The 15,489-nt window shown below is 43.3% G+C and overlaps 1 protein-coding gene across 1 annotated transcript in view; it reads right to left on the minus strand.

Moving 5' to 3' along the window:
- The window catches only part of EPG5 (ectopic P-granules autophagy protein 5 homolog), a 231,820-nt gene that overhangs the window by 178,011 nt on the left and 38,320 nt on the right, over window positions 1-15,489 (minus strand). The window contains exons 9-12 of the mRNA XM_030192892.1: window positions 12,516-12,666; window positions 12,008-12,163; window positions 10,728-10,885; window positions 3,719-3,873 (exon numbers count right to left, since the gene is read on the minus strand). Coding sequence (XP_030048752.1) covers window positions 3,719-3,873; window positions 10,728-10,885; window positions 12,008-12,163; window positions 12,516-12,666 — 620 coding nt within the window. The remainder of the gene's footprint in view (window positions 1-3,718; window positions 3,874-10,727; window positions 10,886-12,007; window positions 12,164-12,515; window positions 12,667-15,489) is intronic.

The raw sequence follows: 15,489 nt of genomic DNA on the forward strand, positions 1-15,489 counted from the left end.
GTCTTCTTGGTGACCACTGTCAACAAGGAATCCACTTTAGGCAGCCAAATCTTATCCAGTTCCGCTGGGGCCAAAGGATAAAGCCTAGCCATAGCCTTGGCCACCCACATTGAGGTGGAAGGTGTCTCCCACTGAGCAGATATGATCTTGTACATAGCTTCATGCACTGGAAAATATCTTGGCGGTTTTCAAATGCTGGCCATCTTAGGGTTAGAGGTTGAAAGAGTAGGGGTTCCAAGGATTCAATATTAAGAGCTTGCAGAGCCTTAATAATAAAGCAAGGAAGTTCTTCGTTATGGCACACACTCACCGCCGTGGGGTGATCGGCTTCCTCCTGTGGCAGCTCACTGTCCTCCAACTCCAGGTGTGCCTGTATGGCAGCCTGGGTCCCTAAAATACCTGCCTCTGACAATGGAGGAGACAGGGACCCCCCCTTCAGAAATGGGGCAGTGCTCAGCAAGGTCTGATCCAAAGAAGCCCAAAAACCAGTAGCCTGGCCAGATTGTTGCAGCAAATATGCATTATGTAATAATAAAATAAACTCTGGGTAGAACAGGAACCGCGGCAGCCCCCCCCCCCCCCCCCCCCCCCGACAAGACCCCTCGATCGAGTCCACTGATTGAATTAGCTGAGCAGTGTGAAGATCTGCCGTTGCTATGGGTGGGTGCGCAGTGCCCCGCAGCCGAAAATTCCCCTCAGGCCTCAGACACATGGGAAACAACCGAAGATTCAGGCCCTGTGTCTTCCGACCTCGGCAAGTCAATACAACCGTCCCGACACTGACCCAAAGTTGCTCTCCACTTACTACAGCGGCAGCAGCGCTTAACTAATCGGCTTTTTTTTTCTTTGCAAACAAGGCTCGATGCGGGAAGCTGCAAGTAAATAAACACTCACCCAGCATTCGCTGACGTGGGCTCCGTGAAGGTCAGTGACAGTTATTGAAAAAGACTTTCACTCTCTCTTGTGCCCAAAGTCTGATATCAGAATATCAGAAACCTCCAACGCAAGCCAGTCATACAGATGGGAACTGTACATTGACTGCAAACCTTATCAAGCACTTTTCGTTTTCTTTTCTTTTTTTGATAATTGGGAAGGAGGAAAGGCAAGAGAGGAGACCAGGGTAGGGGAGGGACCTGGGGTGACCAGGCATACCCCCTAAAGGCGGCTCTGCACAGCCATGCACCCCAAGGCTACACTGAACTACACCCAGAACAGTGGCCAGCAGCCAAGAAGCCAGAAGCATGAGAGACGTCCATCCACCTGCTGAAGATAGAAAATACTGGCTGGGCTAGGAGCATGACATCCCATATAGCACTTCAGTTTGGTGCTCTCTATCTCCACCTGCTGGTAGATGGACACAACCCACTCTCTGGATTCATCTGCAAATGACGAAAACAAACTTTGCTTTCCTGTCTTTTTTTTGTTTTGTTTTAATAAAAGCCCTAGGGCCTACCAACCAGGACTGCATAGCTTACCACTGCTACTATCTGCTGAGACTGAGAACAGACTGACCTTCAGGGGGCTGCACAGATTATATACCAGCTTGCTTGAAGTTCAGTGTGTTCTCAGTCTCCGTATGCTGGTAGGAATGCATAACCTACCTGTGCTGGTCTAGAGGAACATTACAGAATATAATATTATTTGTTTTATTACCTATTATCTTTTCTAATAATTCCAAGGATTCTGTTTTGCCCTTTTTTTTTTGGCCACCAAGCAGAAGATTTCAACATACTGTCTACAATGGCACCTAGATATTTTCCCTAATGTGGAACCTATGATCCTGTGGCTACAGTATAATTTGGGTTATTCTTCTCATTATGCATCACTTAGCACTACATTAAATTTTATCCGCCATTTAGAAGCCCAGTTTTCAAGTCCTCCTGCAATTTCTCACAGTCTGCAGCCAATTTTATAGCTGAATAATTTTGTCTCATCCTCAAATTTGATCACTTCACTCATCATTCCTATTTCCATATAATTTATAAAACAGATTAAAACGCACCAGTACTAGTAGAAGATTGGTGAGGCAAGACTTTCCTTATCTAAATCTACCCAGTCTCTGAGATGCTTATTTTATCTACCTCTTCATTCTGTGCTGACACACTCTTCTATCTTACTTTTTAAACTTCTAGCATTTGTATTGTAACCAGGCGCCTCTCTGGTGCAGCCAAGGATAGAACAATCTCCTCCAGCCACAGGCTCCCGGTCCAATGAAGAAATAGATGTCCACCAGTAACTTCAATCTTAAGGACTTTTATTCCATGCAGATTTCTAGTACACAGTTCCAACAGTAGCATAGCACATACCAGGATTCAATACAGGCTTACAGGCTCCAGTCTGGGCTCTTTATCCAATGTACAATAAACAGTAATTCAATTCCCAAGACAAACAGTTCTTTCAGTTCATCATCACAGTTCAGTCACCAAGCAGCATTTTCTACCTTCTATCCTCTTTACCTTCAGGAGAGTTCAATATTTTAGGGACTCCCCTTCTACCCAAGGGTTTTCCCCTGCATCAGCTTCACAGTGAATTCAATACTTTTGGGACTTCCTCTCACCCAAGGAATCTCAGCCTGCTTCAGTACTTTAGGGACTTCCCTGCCCAAGGGTTTTCAGCCTGCAAATACTTTAGGGACCTCCCTGCCCAAGGGTTTTCAGCCTGCAACTGCCTCTCTCCTTCTGCTTCTCTCTCCTGAACTGAACTCCACTCCTGGGACTCCTTCCCATCTGCCTAATCAATCCCTGGCTTCAGCTACCACCACCAATCATTCTCCTTCCATTAGCTTCCTCACACCCAAACCAGCTGAGTTGAGCATTAGACTAATGAGACCAATGATGAGCTCCTGCACACAGGGTTTCCTAACTCTCTTTCTGCCTAGTGGCAGCCACTCTACACAACCTGCCAGCTTACACCCATGTCTTCCCTGATTGCAGCTAGGAGTCCAGTCCGGGTTCTTCATCTCACTCTCTGGCTCCTTGCCTGCAATGCCTTCTGGGACTTGTATTTCAGACTGAAACTGCCTTAACCGAACTATCCTGGAGGTGACTTTATTACAGTATACAGACATTTTAAAGTGTGTCTTTTGATTGTATCCACAACCTGCTCATCAGTTAACAGGGATAATTTGACATCTTTACTCTGTTTACGCTTCCCTTAAAGACGCCTGGTTTATTGTTACCTTTGTTGTAATCTCTCTAATAACAGAATGCTCTAATTTTTCTCTTTTGATGAGATACTTCAAAAATACCTCACTTTCAACCGTGTGCTCCTAAGTAACTGTCAGCTTTCCCCCAGGTTCTATTTAAAAGTTGCTCTATCTCCATTTTAAATGTTAGCATCACTGATTCCACCTTGGTTAAAGTAGAGCCCATCTTTCTGTAATACACTCCCCCATTCCTCAAAATGTTGCCCAGTTCCAAACAAATTTAAATCCTTCTTCCCTGCACCATTGTCTCATCCATGCATTCAGACTCCAGAGCTGTGTCTGCCTCTTGTTCCATGTTCCAATGCGCAAGATCTATGTGAGAATGCTACCCTGGAGGTACTTCTGATTTCAGCTTTCTAAGAGCCTAACTTTGATTTCCAGAACCTCCTTCATACAAGATTGCAGTGGAAATCCACCTAAATAAATATCTTTGAAAACTGTCTTCTAATGAATGAAGAACTACTGAAACAGAATGGAAAAGGACAGGTTGCTCTTAATAACATATTGACTTACCTGGTATATCTCTAACACAATATACTTTACAAAGTCTTCATCCACACCCATCTGCTTAGTTTGTGCCATCTGAGCAAAGGTGGTGAGAAGACAAATCCCTTCTGAGCTATTCACGGTCAAAAGATATTTCTCAAAGCGATCTCTGTGCTCAGGGTCTACAAAACAAATAAACAATCAATGTACAATGCAGTCTTGACTCTGGAGTATAATGCAGATTGTTTTCCTAAACACGGTCAATTAGAAACAATTATTAAATTCTCTGCTTCCCAGACTGACCCTGGCAACAAAGGAAAGGCAAATCATGGCCTGAAGTCCCAGCGAAGTCATCTCAAACATCTATTTTGGGGCATTGTCAATTTTCCTGTCCTGAAGATCCTTCAGGGTAATAGCCCCCTCCACGTGGTGATTTATATATTATATGCAGGTACTTATTTTCTACCTGGGAAAACGGAGGGTTATTTTATTTATTTGTTACATTTGTATCCCACCTTATCCCACTTATTAGTAGGTTCAAAGTGGCTTACATAGTTCCGGAGAGGTGGTTACAGACTCCGGTGTGAACAAATACAGTATAGGGGTACTATTACAGTGACAAGTACAGTAAAGAAGTATCGGTAAATAGGTTGGGGTGATTCAGACAAAATGTTAGGGTGTGATCATGCGTCAGGGTTGAAAACTGTCCATTTCCTGATTAAAATGCCGTATTTCATTATTCAGGGTTTATGTCAGATACTGTGGGGTATGCCTTCTTGAACACGTGAGTTTTTAGGTTATGTGACTTACCCAGAGTTGCAAGGAGCTGCAGAAGGAAATTAATTATCTTTAACTGTGAAATTAAAAATGCAATCAAGTTGCAGCCTAATTTTCAATGAAACTACCAAGCAAGAACTTGTACAGAAATTTGACAAGGATACATTATAAATAAGAAAAAATAGGAAATGCAGACCAAAGAAAGCGAAGATACTTACCTGTAGTAGGTTTTCTCCAAGGACAGCTGGCTTTATATTCTCACACATGGGTAGACACCGATCCACGCCCTCCAGTCTGGCATTTATGCCAAAGTAAAAAGTCAGAGCTTTGTGAAGCGCGAGTTGCTCTCCACTAAGCATGTGCGAGTGCCTTCCCACCAGCCACGAGAATGTGGTCCTCTAGTTTAATTTTAAAGCAATAAAAATAAAATAATGGAGACAACTCCAAGGATCACCCAAAACAACAAACATTGGTCAATTGGGCCTTGCAACAGCGAGGACATTATACAGATTAACCTGAAACAGAATAAAACAGGCCTAGGAGGGTAGACTTGGATTCTAGACCCCAAACAGATTCTGCAACACTGACTAACCACACCGACTGTCGCATTGGATATCCTTCTCAAGGATGTAGTGAGATGTAAATGAGTGGACTGAAGACCACGTTCTGGACTTGCAAATTTCATCAATGGAGGCTGACCTCAAATGGGCTACCAACGCAGCCATGGCTCTGACATTATGAGCATGACATGACCCTCCAAGGCCAGCCCAGCCTGGGCATAAGTGAAGGAAATGCAATCTGTCAGCCAAATTGAGATGGTGTGTTTCCCGATGGCAACCCCCATCCTGTTGGGAACAAAAAATAAATAAAAAACTGAGCGGACCGTCTGTGAGGCCTTGTCTGCTCCATGTAGTAGGCCAATGCTCTCTTGCAATCCAAAGTGTGCAAGATGCTTTCGCCAGGATGGGAATGAGATCGGGGAAAGAATGTTGGCAACATAATCGACTAGTTCAGATGGAACGCTGACACCACCTTTGGCAGGAACTTAGGGTGCGTGCGGAGGACTACTCTATTGTGATGAAATTTAGTATAAGGTGCATTCACCACTAAGGCCTGAAGCTCACTGTCCCTATGAGCTGAAGTAATAGCCAACAAGAGAATGACCTTCCAGGTCAAGTACTTCAGATGGCAGGAATTCAGTGGCTCAAAAGGAGCTTTCATCAGCTGGGTAAGAACAACATTGAGATCCCATGACACTGGTGGAGGTTTGACAGGGGGCTTCAACAAAAGCAACCTCTATGAAGCGAACAATTAAAAGCTGTCCAGAAATTGGCTTACCTTCTACACGTCGATGATAAGCACTAATTGCACTAAGGTGAACCCTTACAGAGGAGGAAGGCATCTGACACTAGTCTCACATGGGCCTGAAGCCTGGAACAGAACTGAGGGGCTTTGTGGTTGATCTGAGTGTCAAAAAGATCCACCAAGGGAGTGCCTCTTGCTCTGAAGATCTTGCAGGCCATGCCCATGTGAAGAGACCACTCGTGTGGTTGCATTATCCTGCTCAGCCATCAGCCAGGATATTGTTTGCACTCGCAAAGTAAGTGGCTCGAAGGAACATGCCATGCAAGCAAGCCCAATGCCACATCCGGACAGCCTCCTGACACAGAAGGTGTGATCCAGTGCCTCCCTGCTTGTTGATGTAATACATTGCAACCTGATTGTCTGTTTGAATGAGAATAATTTCATGGGACAGCCGATCTCTGAAAGCCTTTAGAGCATTCCAGACCACTCGAAACTCCAGGAGGAGGTTGATCTGAAGATTTGTTTCCTGGAGGGACCAACTTCCTTCAGTGTGAAGCCCATCTACACGAGCTCCCCATCCGTCGTCAGCACCTTTTGTGGCCAAGGAATTTGGAATGGAAGTCCCAGAGTCAAATTGGATTGAATTGTCCACCACTGAAGAGAGTGAGCAAGCTCTGGGGACACTTGGATGAGATCCTCCAGATTCCCTGTGGCTTGATACCACTGAGGAGCCAAGGTCCATTGAGGTGGTCTCATGTGAAGACGTGTCATGGGTATAACGTACACTGTGGAAGCCATGTGGCCCAGCAATTTCAACATCTGCTGAGCTGTGACCTGCCAAGAGGCTCAAACCTTGGACACCAGAAAGACAAGATTGTCTGCTCTGGCTTCCAGGAGGTACGCTCAAACTTTCTGTGTGTCGAGCAGGGCTCCTATGAACTCCAACTGCTGGACATGGTGTAGATGGGACTTGGGATAGTTTAAAATAAACCCTAGTAGTTCCAGCACCCGAATAGTCATCCACATGGACTCCCAAGCACTGTCCTCTGAGGTGCTCTTCATCACCAATCATCGAAATATGGGAACACATGGACTCCCACAATCTGCGTGGTGATGCTGTGACTACTGCTAAACACTTGGTGAAGACCCTGGGAGCTGACGCAAGGCCTAAAGGCAACACACGATACTGAAAGTGATGTGTTCTCATTCGAAATCGAAGATACTTCCGGTGGGCAGGAAGTATTGGGATACGAGTATACGCATCCTTTAAGTCCAGAAAGCATAGCTAATCGTTTTTTCTGAATCAGTGGGAGAAGGGTGCCCAGGGAAACCATCCTGAACTTAACTCGGACTAGAAATTTGTTCAGGGCCCTTAGGTCTAGAATGGGATGCATCCCCTGTCTTCTGCACAAGGAAGTACCTGGAATAGTATCCCTGCCCTTCTTCCCCTGGTGGAACAGGTTCAACCGTATGAGCCTTCAGAAGGGCAGAGAGTTCCTTTGCAAGTACCTGACTGTGCTAACAGCTGAATGAATGAGCTCTCGGTGGGCAATTTGGTGGTCTGGAAAGCCAATTGAGACAGACTATTTGAAGAACCCACCGGTTGGAGGTTATGAGACCCCACCCTAGGTGAAAAAATTTTAACCTCCCCCCGACCAGCAAGTGTCCGGGATGGACACTTACTGAGGCTATGCTCTGTTGGAGTCAGTCAAAAACTCATCCCTTGCTTTAACTGGGGAGCAGCAGGGACCTTAGGCGCACACTGTTGTCGAGAATGAGTGCGCTTGGGCTGAGCCCAAAAAGACTGACGAGCCGAAGGAGTGTACCTACACCTAGAGTAGTAGTAGGGAGCACTCCTTAACTTGCCAAAAAACCTCCAAGATGAGAAGTGGATGCAGAAGGCCTCCAACCTCAATGCCAATGCCAAGGAACCAGACCTGGCTCCAAAAATCTTGTCACGCTCAGTCTCTCGGGGAAACCCGAGTCCTCTTCTTCATACAAAGACAAAGCTTGAAAACAATTAACGAAATAAGTAACTTTCGCAAATCCCTGAAAACATACCTCTTCAACAAAGCCTATCCCGAGAATCTATAGCGTAATTTAACACCTCACTAATTCAACCTTCCCTGAAATTCTTCTCTACATAACTGTTTGAATAGTTCTATTTGTTATCCTTGATCTTTTGTAATACCAACTGTATCTCTGTTATTCTTGATTGTAACACCATATGTATCTGTTACCCTGGAATGGCATTGCCATAACAGGCTTTGTAAGCCACATTGAGCCTGCAAATAGGTGGGAAAATGTGGGATACAAGTGCAATAAATAAAATAGTAATAATAACACAGTTAGCAGGCCCAAGACACTGCAGACACCAAGAAAGGGTGTCCTTTCCTGAGATGGTCCGATTGCACCAGATACAACCGCTTGAAGCCACTGGGAGTCTTCATGGACATGGACAGGAAGACCTCGCCGGCCAAACCAAACAACTCGATGATGCCTAAAAAAGGGGCGAAGGCATGAAAAAAGGGAGTACCCAACCAGAATCAGGGCCTAAAAGCAGCCCATGTCGAAAATAAAGGAAACTTAAATGCGGGCAAAAAACATACTAAAAAAATTAAGGGGTTTTTTTTGTTTTGTTTTTTTTTAAAAGAAAGAAACCAGAAATAAAAGAGAAACAAAAGGCCGAAGGCACTCAAAAAAGCTCTAATACCAGGAGTGAAGAGAGGCCAAAAGGTGTAGCTTCTCTTCACGCAGAAAAAGAACAAAACTGAGAGGACCGCGTTCTCGCAGTGGGCGGGGAGGCACTTGCGCATGTGTAGTGGAGCGCGGCTCACACTTCACAAAGCTCTGACTTTGTACTTTGGAATAAATGGCGAACCGGGCGACACGGATAGGCATCTACCCATGTGTGAGAATATGCAAGACTGCTTGTCCTCGGAGAAAAAAAGAAATCCTTTTTTGTATAGCCCATCATAACAGCGACTCCTAGAATAAGAAAATTAATTGATTTGTTTTTCCAGAATAAACAGGAAAACTTAGCAGCTACACACACAGCCTCAGTAAACTCTTTCATACACAATTTAGATGACATATTGAGAGAATTACTTGAAGGCGCAACTGACAGTCTTACTAATGACAAAGGAAGAACACTGGGAAGGCTCAAAGAAAACGTATTTAACATTGCTATACTTCATAATACATTTACATAGAAACTTCAGATAGAATATTGCACCCAACTACACAACTGCAGTAGGAGAAATGGAGAAATTATTTCCTTCTCCTCTGAGTCTATTTAAAGACATCTAGAAACATCCGGATTGAAAAGTGCATTAAAAAAAAAACTAATTACAATGACAGAAATACAACTAGAGAAGTTGGTCCCAATCCAGTGCCAAGGCTAGTTGTACAACATAGTAACACTAGCCGTTGAGCCCGTAAAAACGGGCTGGTATAGAGGTTTTCCTCCCCCCGCGGTCACCACCGCTCCCCTCCCCCCCGCGAAGTCGCCACCGCTCCCCCCCCCTCGAAGTCGTCGCCGCCGCCACCCCTCCACCTGGTCCGGGCCCTCTCTTCACTTCTGAACTTACAGATCCATTCGCCGAACGCAGCAACGCACTTCAGCTGAGCTGCCCCTTCCTTCTCTGCCTGTGTGTGTCCCGCCCTCGCTGACGTTACGTCACAGGAGGGCGGGGCCACAGGCAAAGAAGGAAGGGCTCACTGCAGCTCAGCTGATGTGCGTTGCTGCGTTCGGCTAATGGATCTGTAAGTTCAGAAGGGAAGAGAGGGCCCGGGCCGGGTGGAGGGGTGGTGGCGGCGGCGACTCCGAGTGGGGGGGGGGGAGCGGTAGCAACGTCGGCGGCGCAGTTTCCCTCTCTGTCCCGCCCCCCCCCCCCCCCCGTCATCACGTATTGACGCGGGGGCGGGACAGAGAGGGAAGTCTCTACTGCGCATTTGCAGTGAGTACGGTCACTCGCCGTTTATATGTTTGATAGTAAATGTCAGCAGATAAAGACCTGTGTGGTCCATCCAGTCTGCACAATAAGGTGGCCTGAGTTGAATCTGGCAATCTCCACTGTTTCTACTTCTTCATGATTAAACACTGGTATACTAAATCTCTGTCTCTCCCTATCACTCTTGGGGCATGGACTGTAGAAGTCTGCCCAGCACTGGTCTTACTTCTCAACTACTGGAGTTCCCATCAAAGCCCACTCCAGTCTTGATCCTGACCTGTTTTTGCCATTTATGGGACCTAGACCGAAGTCTGCCCAGCAGTGGTCTTACTTTCCAACTTCTGAAGCTGCCATCAAACGCCAGCTTTGAAATCATTTAAGTTTAACTTTAACTGGATTCCATGCTTTTTCTTTAAAGTGTTCTATGTTTATCCCACGCATTCTTTAATTTTGTCACTTTTTTTTTTGTCTTCACAGCCTCCTGCGGGAGGGCATTCCAGGCATCCACCTTTCTGTGAAAAAGTATTTCCCAACACTGCTCCTAAGTCTCCTACCCTGCAACCTCAACTCATGGACCTTGGATTTAGACATCATATTGAAAATGCTCCTCTATATCTCCACTGGCATTTCCTAACTTCAATTTGAGTAAATTGATAAAAAAAGGAATTTTTCCCAGCTACTAATCATTAAAGGATTGATGACTTTTCAATGAGATACTCTGAATAAGAAATAATTAAGGCATTTGAAAAGAATATGTGTAGTTGAAATTGGAATTCTCTAGAGTTTCAAAGCTTTATAAGGAGTGCACACATTGAAATATGGGGCAGCATCCTCTCAGGGAGACTGCAAATTTTATGAGAAAAAGCAGTCAAGTTCAATTTCTTTCCAACCTGGGGAAGAATCACAAAGTTCTACAGCCTTGGCAAAGAAAACGTACTATATATTTATTGCTTCTGATGCAGATTCTTCTTCTTCAAAATTAGTGGCAGACATACTGATACCTTTAAGTTTGTGTCTGCATTCAGCAGGGTTCATAGTGGAGCTCAGCTTTTCCAGATCTTCACTTTCAGCATGGTGCATGATGAAAAACAGTTTCCAGAGCATGCTGTTTGATAAGGTTCCATATGGCATTTCAGACATAAAGAGCCAAACGCCCAATCTGTTTGTATAACAAGCAAAATAAAATCAGTCCAACAATACACTATATTCTCACAGAAAAGTGACTGCAAAAAAGAAAAATACAAGGACCAGCCACTATTTTTAGAAAGCTAAAATGGTCTCTGATATAAAGACTGGCGCTGAATATCAGTGATGCCTCGGAGTGGAGCAGAAGCCTAGTGGTTAGTGCAGTGGGCTTTGATCCTGGTGAACAGGGTTTGATTCACACTGTAGCTCCTTGTGACTCTGGGCAAGTCACTTAACCCTCCATTGCCCCAGGTACAAAATAAGTACCTGTATATAATATGTAAACTGCTTCGATTGTAACCACAGAAAGGGGGTATATCAAGTTCTATCCTCCTATAAGCTCCAGATCCTCCCCAGCAATAACTAGAAAGTGTCATGATGGTCTGCCCAGACATTTAGTGGGGCTTATCTTAGTAGGAGTCTCTCATATCTAGATAAGTCCTTGCTAAATATCAACCCCTTTATTTCTAAGTAACTCTTGGTCTGATGTGGCTCATTTTCCAACTCTGTGGATCTTTTCCCATTTTCCTCCACCACAAAATTGGTCCCACCCCATTAAATTTCAAAGACTTATTTTGTCCCCAGAGAGACCAAAATTCTTGACTTCTAATATATTCTTTCTTTTCAACATCTGTTGGGTTGAAAAGAATAAAACTCCAACATCAATATGTGAATTATGTATTAATAGGTCTATTTAATATGTCGTGATAAAACAGAGCTGAAAGAAGGTGTGAGGCAAATGAGATATACTAATTGACTGAGTGGCTGGCTGGCTGTCCGGTAGCACTGTCTTTAGTTCAGTATTCTCTACCTCCACCTGCTGGTAGATGGATACAACACACCAGTTTCTGCATTAATCTGCTGCGGATGCTAAAGAGTTCTAAGGCCATCAGTGCTCATCTGAACTCCCAGAAAGTTCCAAGGTTGGAAGAAGCTCCACCAACTCAGTTCTTGATAAATATGCAACACATTCATGCACTTTTATTATGGATATTTATTTTTATGGAATTCCAAAACCCGTACACAACAGGTTTATGCATTTAACAAGCAGCATTTGCTTCACTGTATTAAAAACACCCCAACCATCTACAGATACCTTTTAGCTTTCAGCACATGACGGACAGCTCGAAGAAAAAGCTCATCATACTCCAACTGCAGTTTCTCCAGAGAAAAGGGCTGCAAATTCAAGCCACAGTCACTGTTGTAGTACACATACTGGGCCCAGTGGTCACTCACATAACAGAGTGTCATCCTGGTAATTAAAAAAAAAAAGTGTGTCACTATGAGGCATATTTTCAAAGCACTTTGGGAGGCTAAGTTCCATAGGTTTCTATGGAACTTTGAGAGGCTAAGTGCTTTGAAAATGAGCTTCTATGGCTCTTCAGCAATTGCAAATCAAAGCTGTGGTCCTAGATTCTAAACCCACAGGCCACTCACTTCCATTAGTACTTCAACTGCACATGTTTAATGTTTTCTACTATGCATAAAATCAGCTGTCCAAATTCCCACCCACAAGATTTAAAAAAAAAAAAAAAACTAAAATCAAAACAGAAGAGATCAAACCTAGTTCATGCAAGCATATATAATGGATGATCACACGGTACCTGATAATGCGACCAATTCTTTTTACAAATTGCCTATAGCGGGCTCTATTGAAAGTTTCTAATCCCACAGCAAGAAGTTCCACTAAAGAATTAGCAAAAGCAAAAATCTTCATCATTTCCTGGGGCATTGTATTTTCAGGGAAGTAATCACCTTTAAATGCAAAAGCAAAAAGATTTATTATTTTTACAGACATTATTACAGTTATTCGTGAAAGAAAAAAACAGACATTACCAATGTGAGGCAAAATTGTGGGTAGATATTCAAAAGGGTTTAACCCAGGGAGAGCGGCTCCCCGCTAAGCGAGCCTACAGCTGATACTCTGCAGCACGTAAACTATTAATGCTGCTGAATATGTCTGCTAAATGGCCATCCCCTAACCCACTATTGGCTAATATTTAATCCATCATTAGAAATCCCAGGGTTCAATTTATGAATCCACTCACACCAGGAGCTAAATATTTTCTTATGAAGGCAATCCACCATCAGAATTGACTTTCTTCAATAACTGCTGAAACCATCACTTCAAATTGTCATCAGTCCATTTTTTATTTTTAATTCAATCCATCTTTTTAAGAATTTTTTCTAATAAAATATTTATATTTTCAAACTGCCCCAGGTACAAATAAGTACCTGTATATGTAAGCCGAATTGAGCCTGCCATGAGTGGGAAAGCGCAGGGTACAAATGTAACAAAAATAAATAAAATAAACATCTATTTTTTTTTAATTTTTAAGCAATTCACTTATCTTTCATTAGCTAGGGGAAATGTGTGCCAACAGGAATTCATGTTTCGCCCATAACTGCTTCAAGGCTACTTCCCCTTACTGCAGAATAATGTGATGGTCATTGCACCGGGATACGATTTGAATTGAACTTGTGCTGCTGTTGTTTTTGTGTTTTTTTTTAGTGCAGTTCTTTTAATAACTTATATTGAAGTACAGCACACATCTTTTATCAAGACTTTGGCACTGAAGTTCATATTACAGCCCCTGACACAGCCCTGCTGGGTGAAACACGGCCTGTGTCAGGCAATACACTAACTTGCAACTTTACTTGTATGAGCCCTTACCACCACCCATTTTGTAGGTGGCAAGGGCCCACATGGTAATCCCGCACTCTCCACAACGACACTCCCCCCTCCCTAAAAAACCCTCCCTAAAAATATATATATTTTTTTTCAGCGCCCAGATTACCACTTGCTAATTTGGCAGTTACCTCAGGATGCCCGTGTCCCACAGTATGCCATTTTAAGATGAATTAGGGACGTGTTAGCGCCTAACGCAGCTAAGTCAAAACAGCTGTCCTAATTCTATGTGCCGAACTAACCGGGTATCAGTTTGAATATCTACCCTTACAACATTACTATTTAAAACATGGAAAAGAAAATAAGATGATACCTTTTTTATTGGACATAACTTAATACATTTCTTGATTAGCTTTCGAAGGTTGCCCTTCTTTGATTTCTATTGATAACCTTTAAGAGTGGACTAACACGGCTACCACACCTTTCTACTCAACATTACTATTTATAACCCCTATGTATGTTGAAGTCCATCAGTTTGGGAGAGGAAGGGTAAATTGCTATTTAGAAAGATAATGATGGTAATGATGCCAAAGTGTGACATTTATATAATCTCAGATCTACAAAATCTTAACTACTAAAAGGCACCAAAGAAATAAAAAAAAAAAATACAATGAATAGTAACAGATCCTTTGAAACAAACAGACAGAACTGTAAACTATACATCTCTCAAAAATTAAATTGTTCTAAATCACATTCTAACAAGGAATTCATTAATATTAAGAGTTGGAAATACTATTTTTGGAATGAAGCAGCCTAATGGTTAATGCAGTAGGCAGAGAACCTGGGAAACTGGGTTTGATTCCCACTGCTGCTCCTTGTGACCCTGGGACAGTCACTTAACCCTCCTTTGTTCCAGGTGCAAAAGTTTACCCCCCTGCTTACTAAGCCGCACTAGCAGCTACTACTACTACTTACTTCTATAGCGCTACTAGACATACCACAGCACTGTACACTTGAACATGTAAGAGGCAGTCCCTGCTCAACAGAGCTTACAATCTAATCAGGACAAATAAGGGATAAGGGAATTACTTAAGGTGGGAATGAAACAACAGACATGGGTACTGAACAAATGAATAGGGGTTAGGAGTTAAAAGCGGCTGCTGGTGCACTAATGCCGACACAGCCCAATCATTTTGAATGGGCTTGTCGGCACTGTCACAAGGCTTAGTAAACAGGGGGGTTAGATTGTAAGCCCATTAGGGGCAGTGAAAGTACCTCCATAATATATGTAAACCACTTTGGTTGTACCATAGAAAAGCAGTATATCAAATCCCTTTACCCCTTATTTTACTTATCAAGTATTCCCCAATCTAAGGTGAAATTAAATACACTGCTTATTTATTACTTGAATTTGGCACAAATATAACGCTTATCTTTCAAGATTTATGACATACACCAGACTGTCTTGTGTCCAAATTGGGTAGCTCAAAACATATCTGGAAAAACTAAAATCATGCCATTTTTGCAAAACCTTCATTGGCTATCAGTACAATACAGGGCTAAATTTAAAACTCTATGTCTCATCTTCAAGGCCCTGAAATGAAATGACTCCGAGTATCTGAAGAATAGGATGATCCTCCACACACCGCCAAGGACACTAAGGTCCTCCCAAGGACTTTCACTAACTGTACCCTCTCCAAAAGACATTACACGATGTGATACCCGCAAGCAAGTCTTCTCCGGAGTAGCCCCCACACTCTGGAATGCATTGCCTGAAAGGCTCCACTTAACACAAGACTACCTCTACTTCAGGAAGCAGGTGAAAGCTTGGCTCTTCAACCAAGCCTTTAACGGAAAAAGTAACTAACTTGTTAGTCTCACTCATACACACAAGGATTAACTCGGACTGCACATACTGCAGTGGGACATGTTTATCCACTCCTACCCTA

Source organism: Microcaecilia unicolor, chromosome 2 (genome assembly GCF_901765095.1).
Source record: "Microcaecilia unicolor chromosome 2, aMicUni1.1, whole genome shotgun sequence".
Classification (NCBI taxonomy): Eukaryota; Metazoa; Chordata; class Amphibia; order Gymnophiona; family Siphonopidae; genus Microcaecilia; species Microcaecilia unicolor.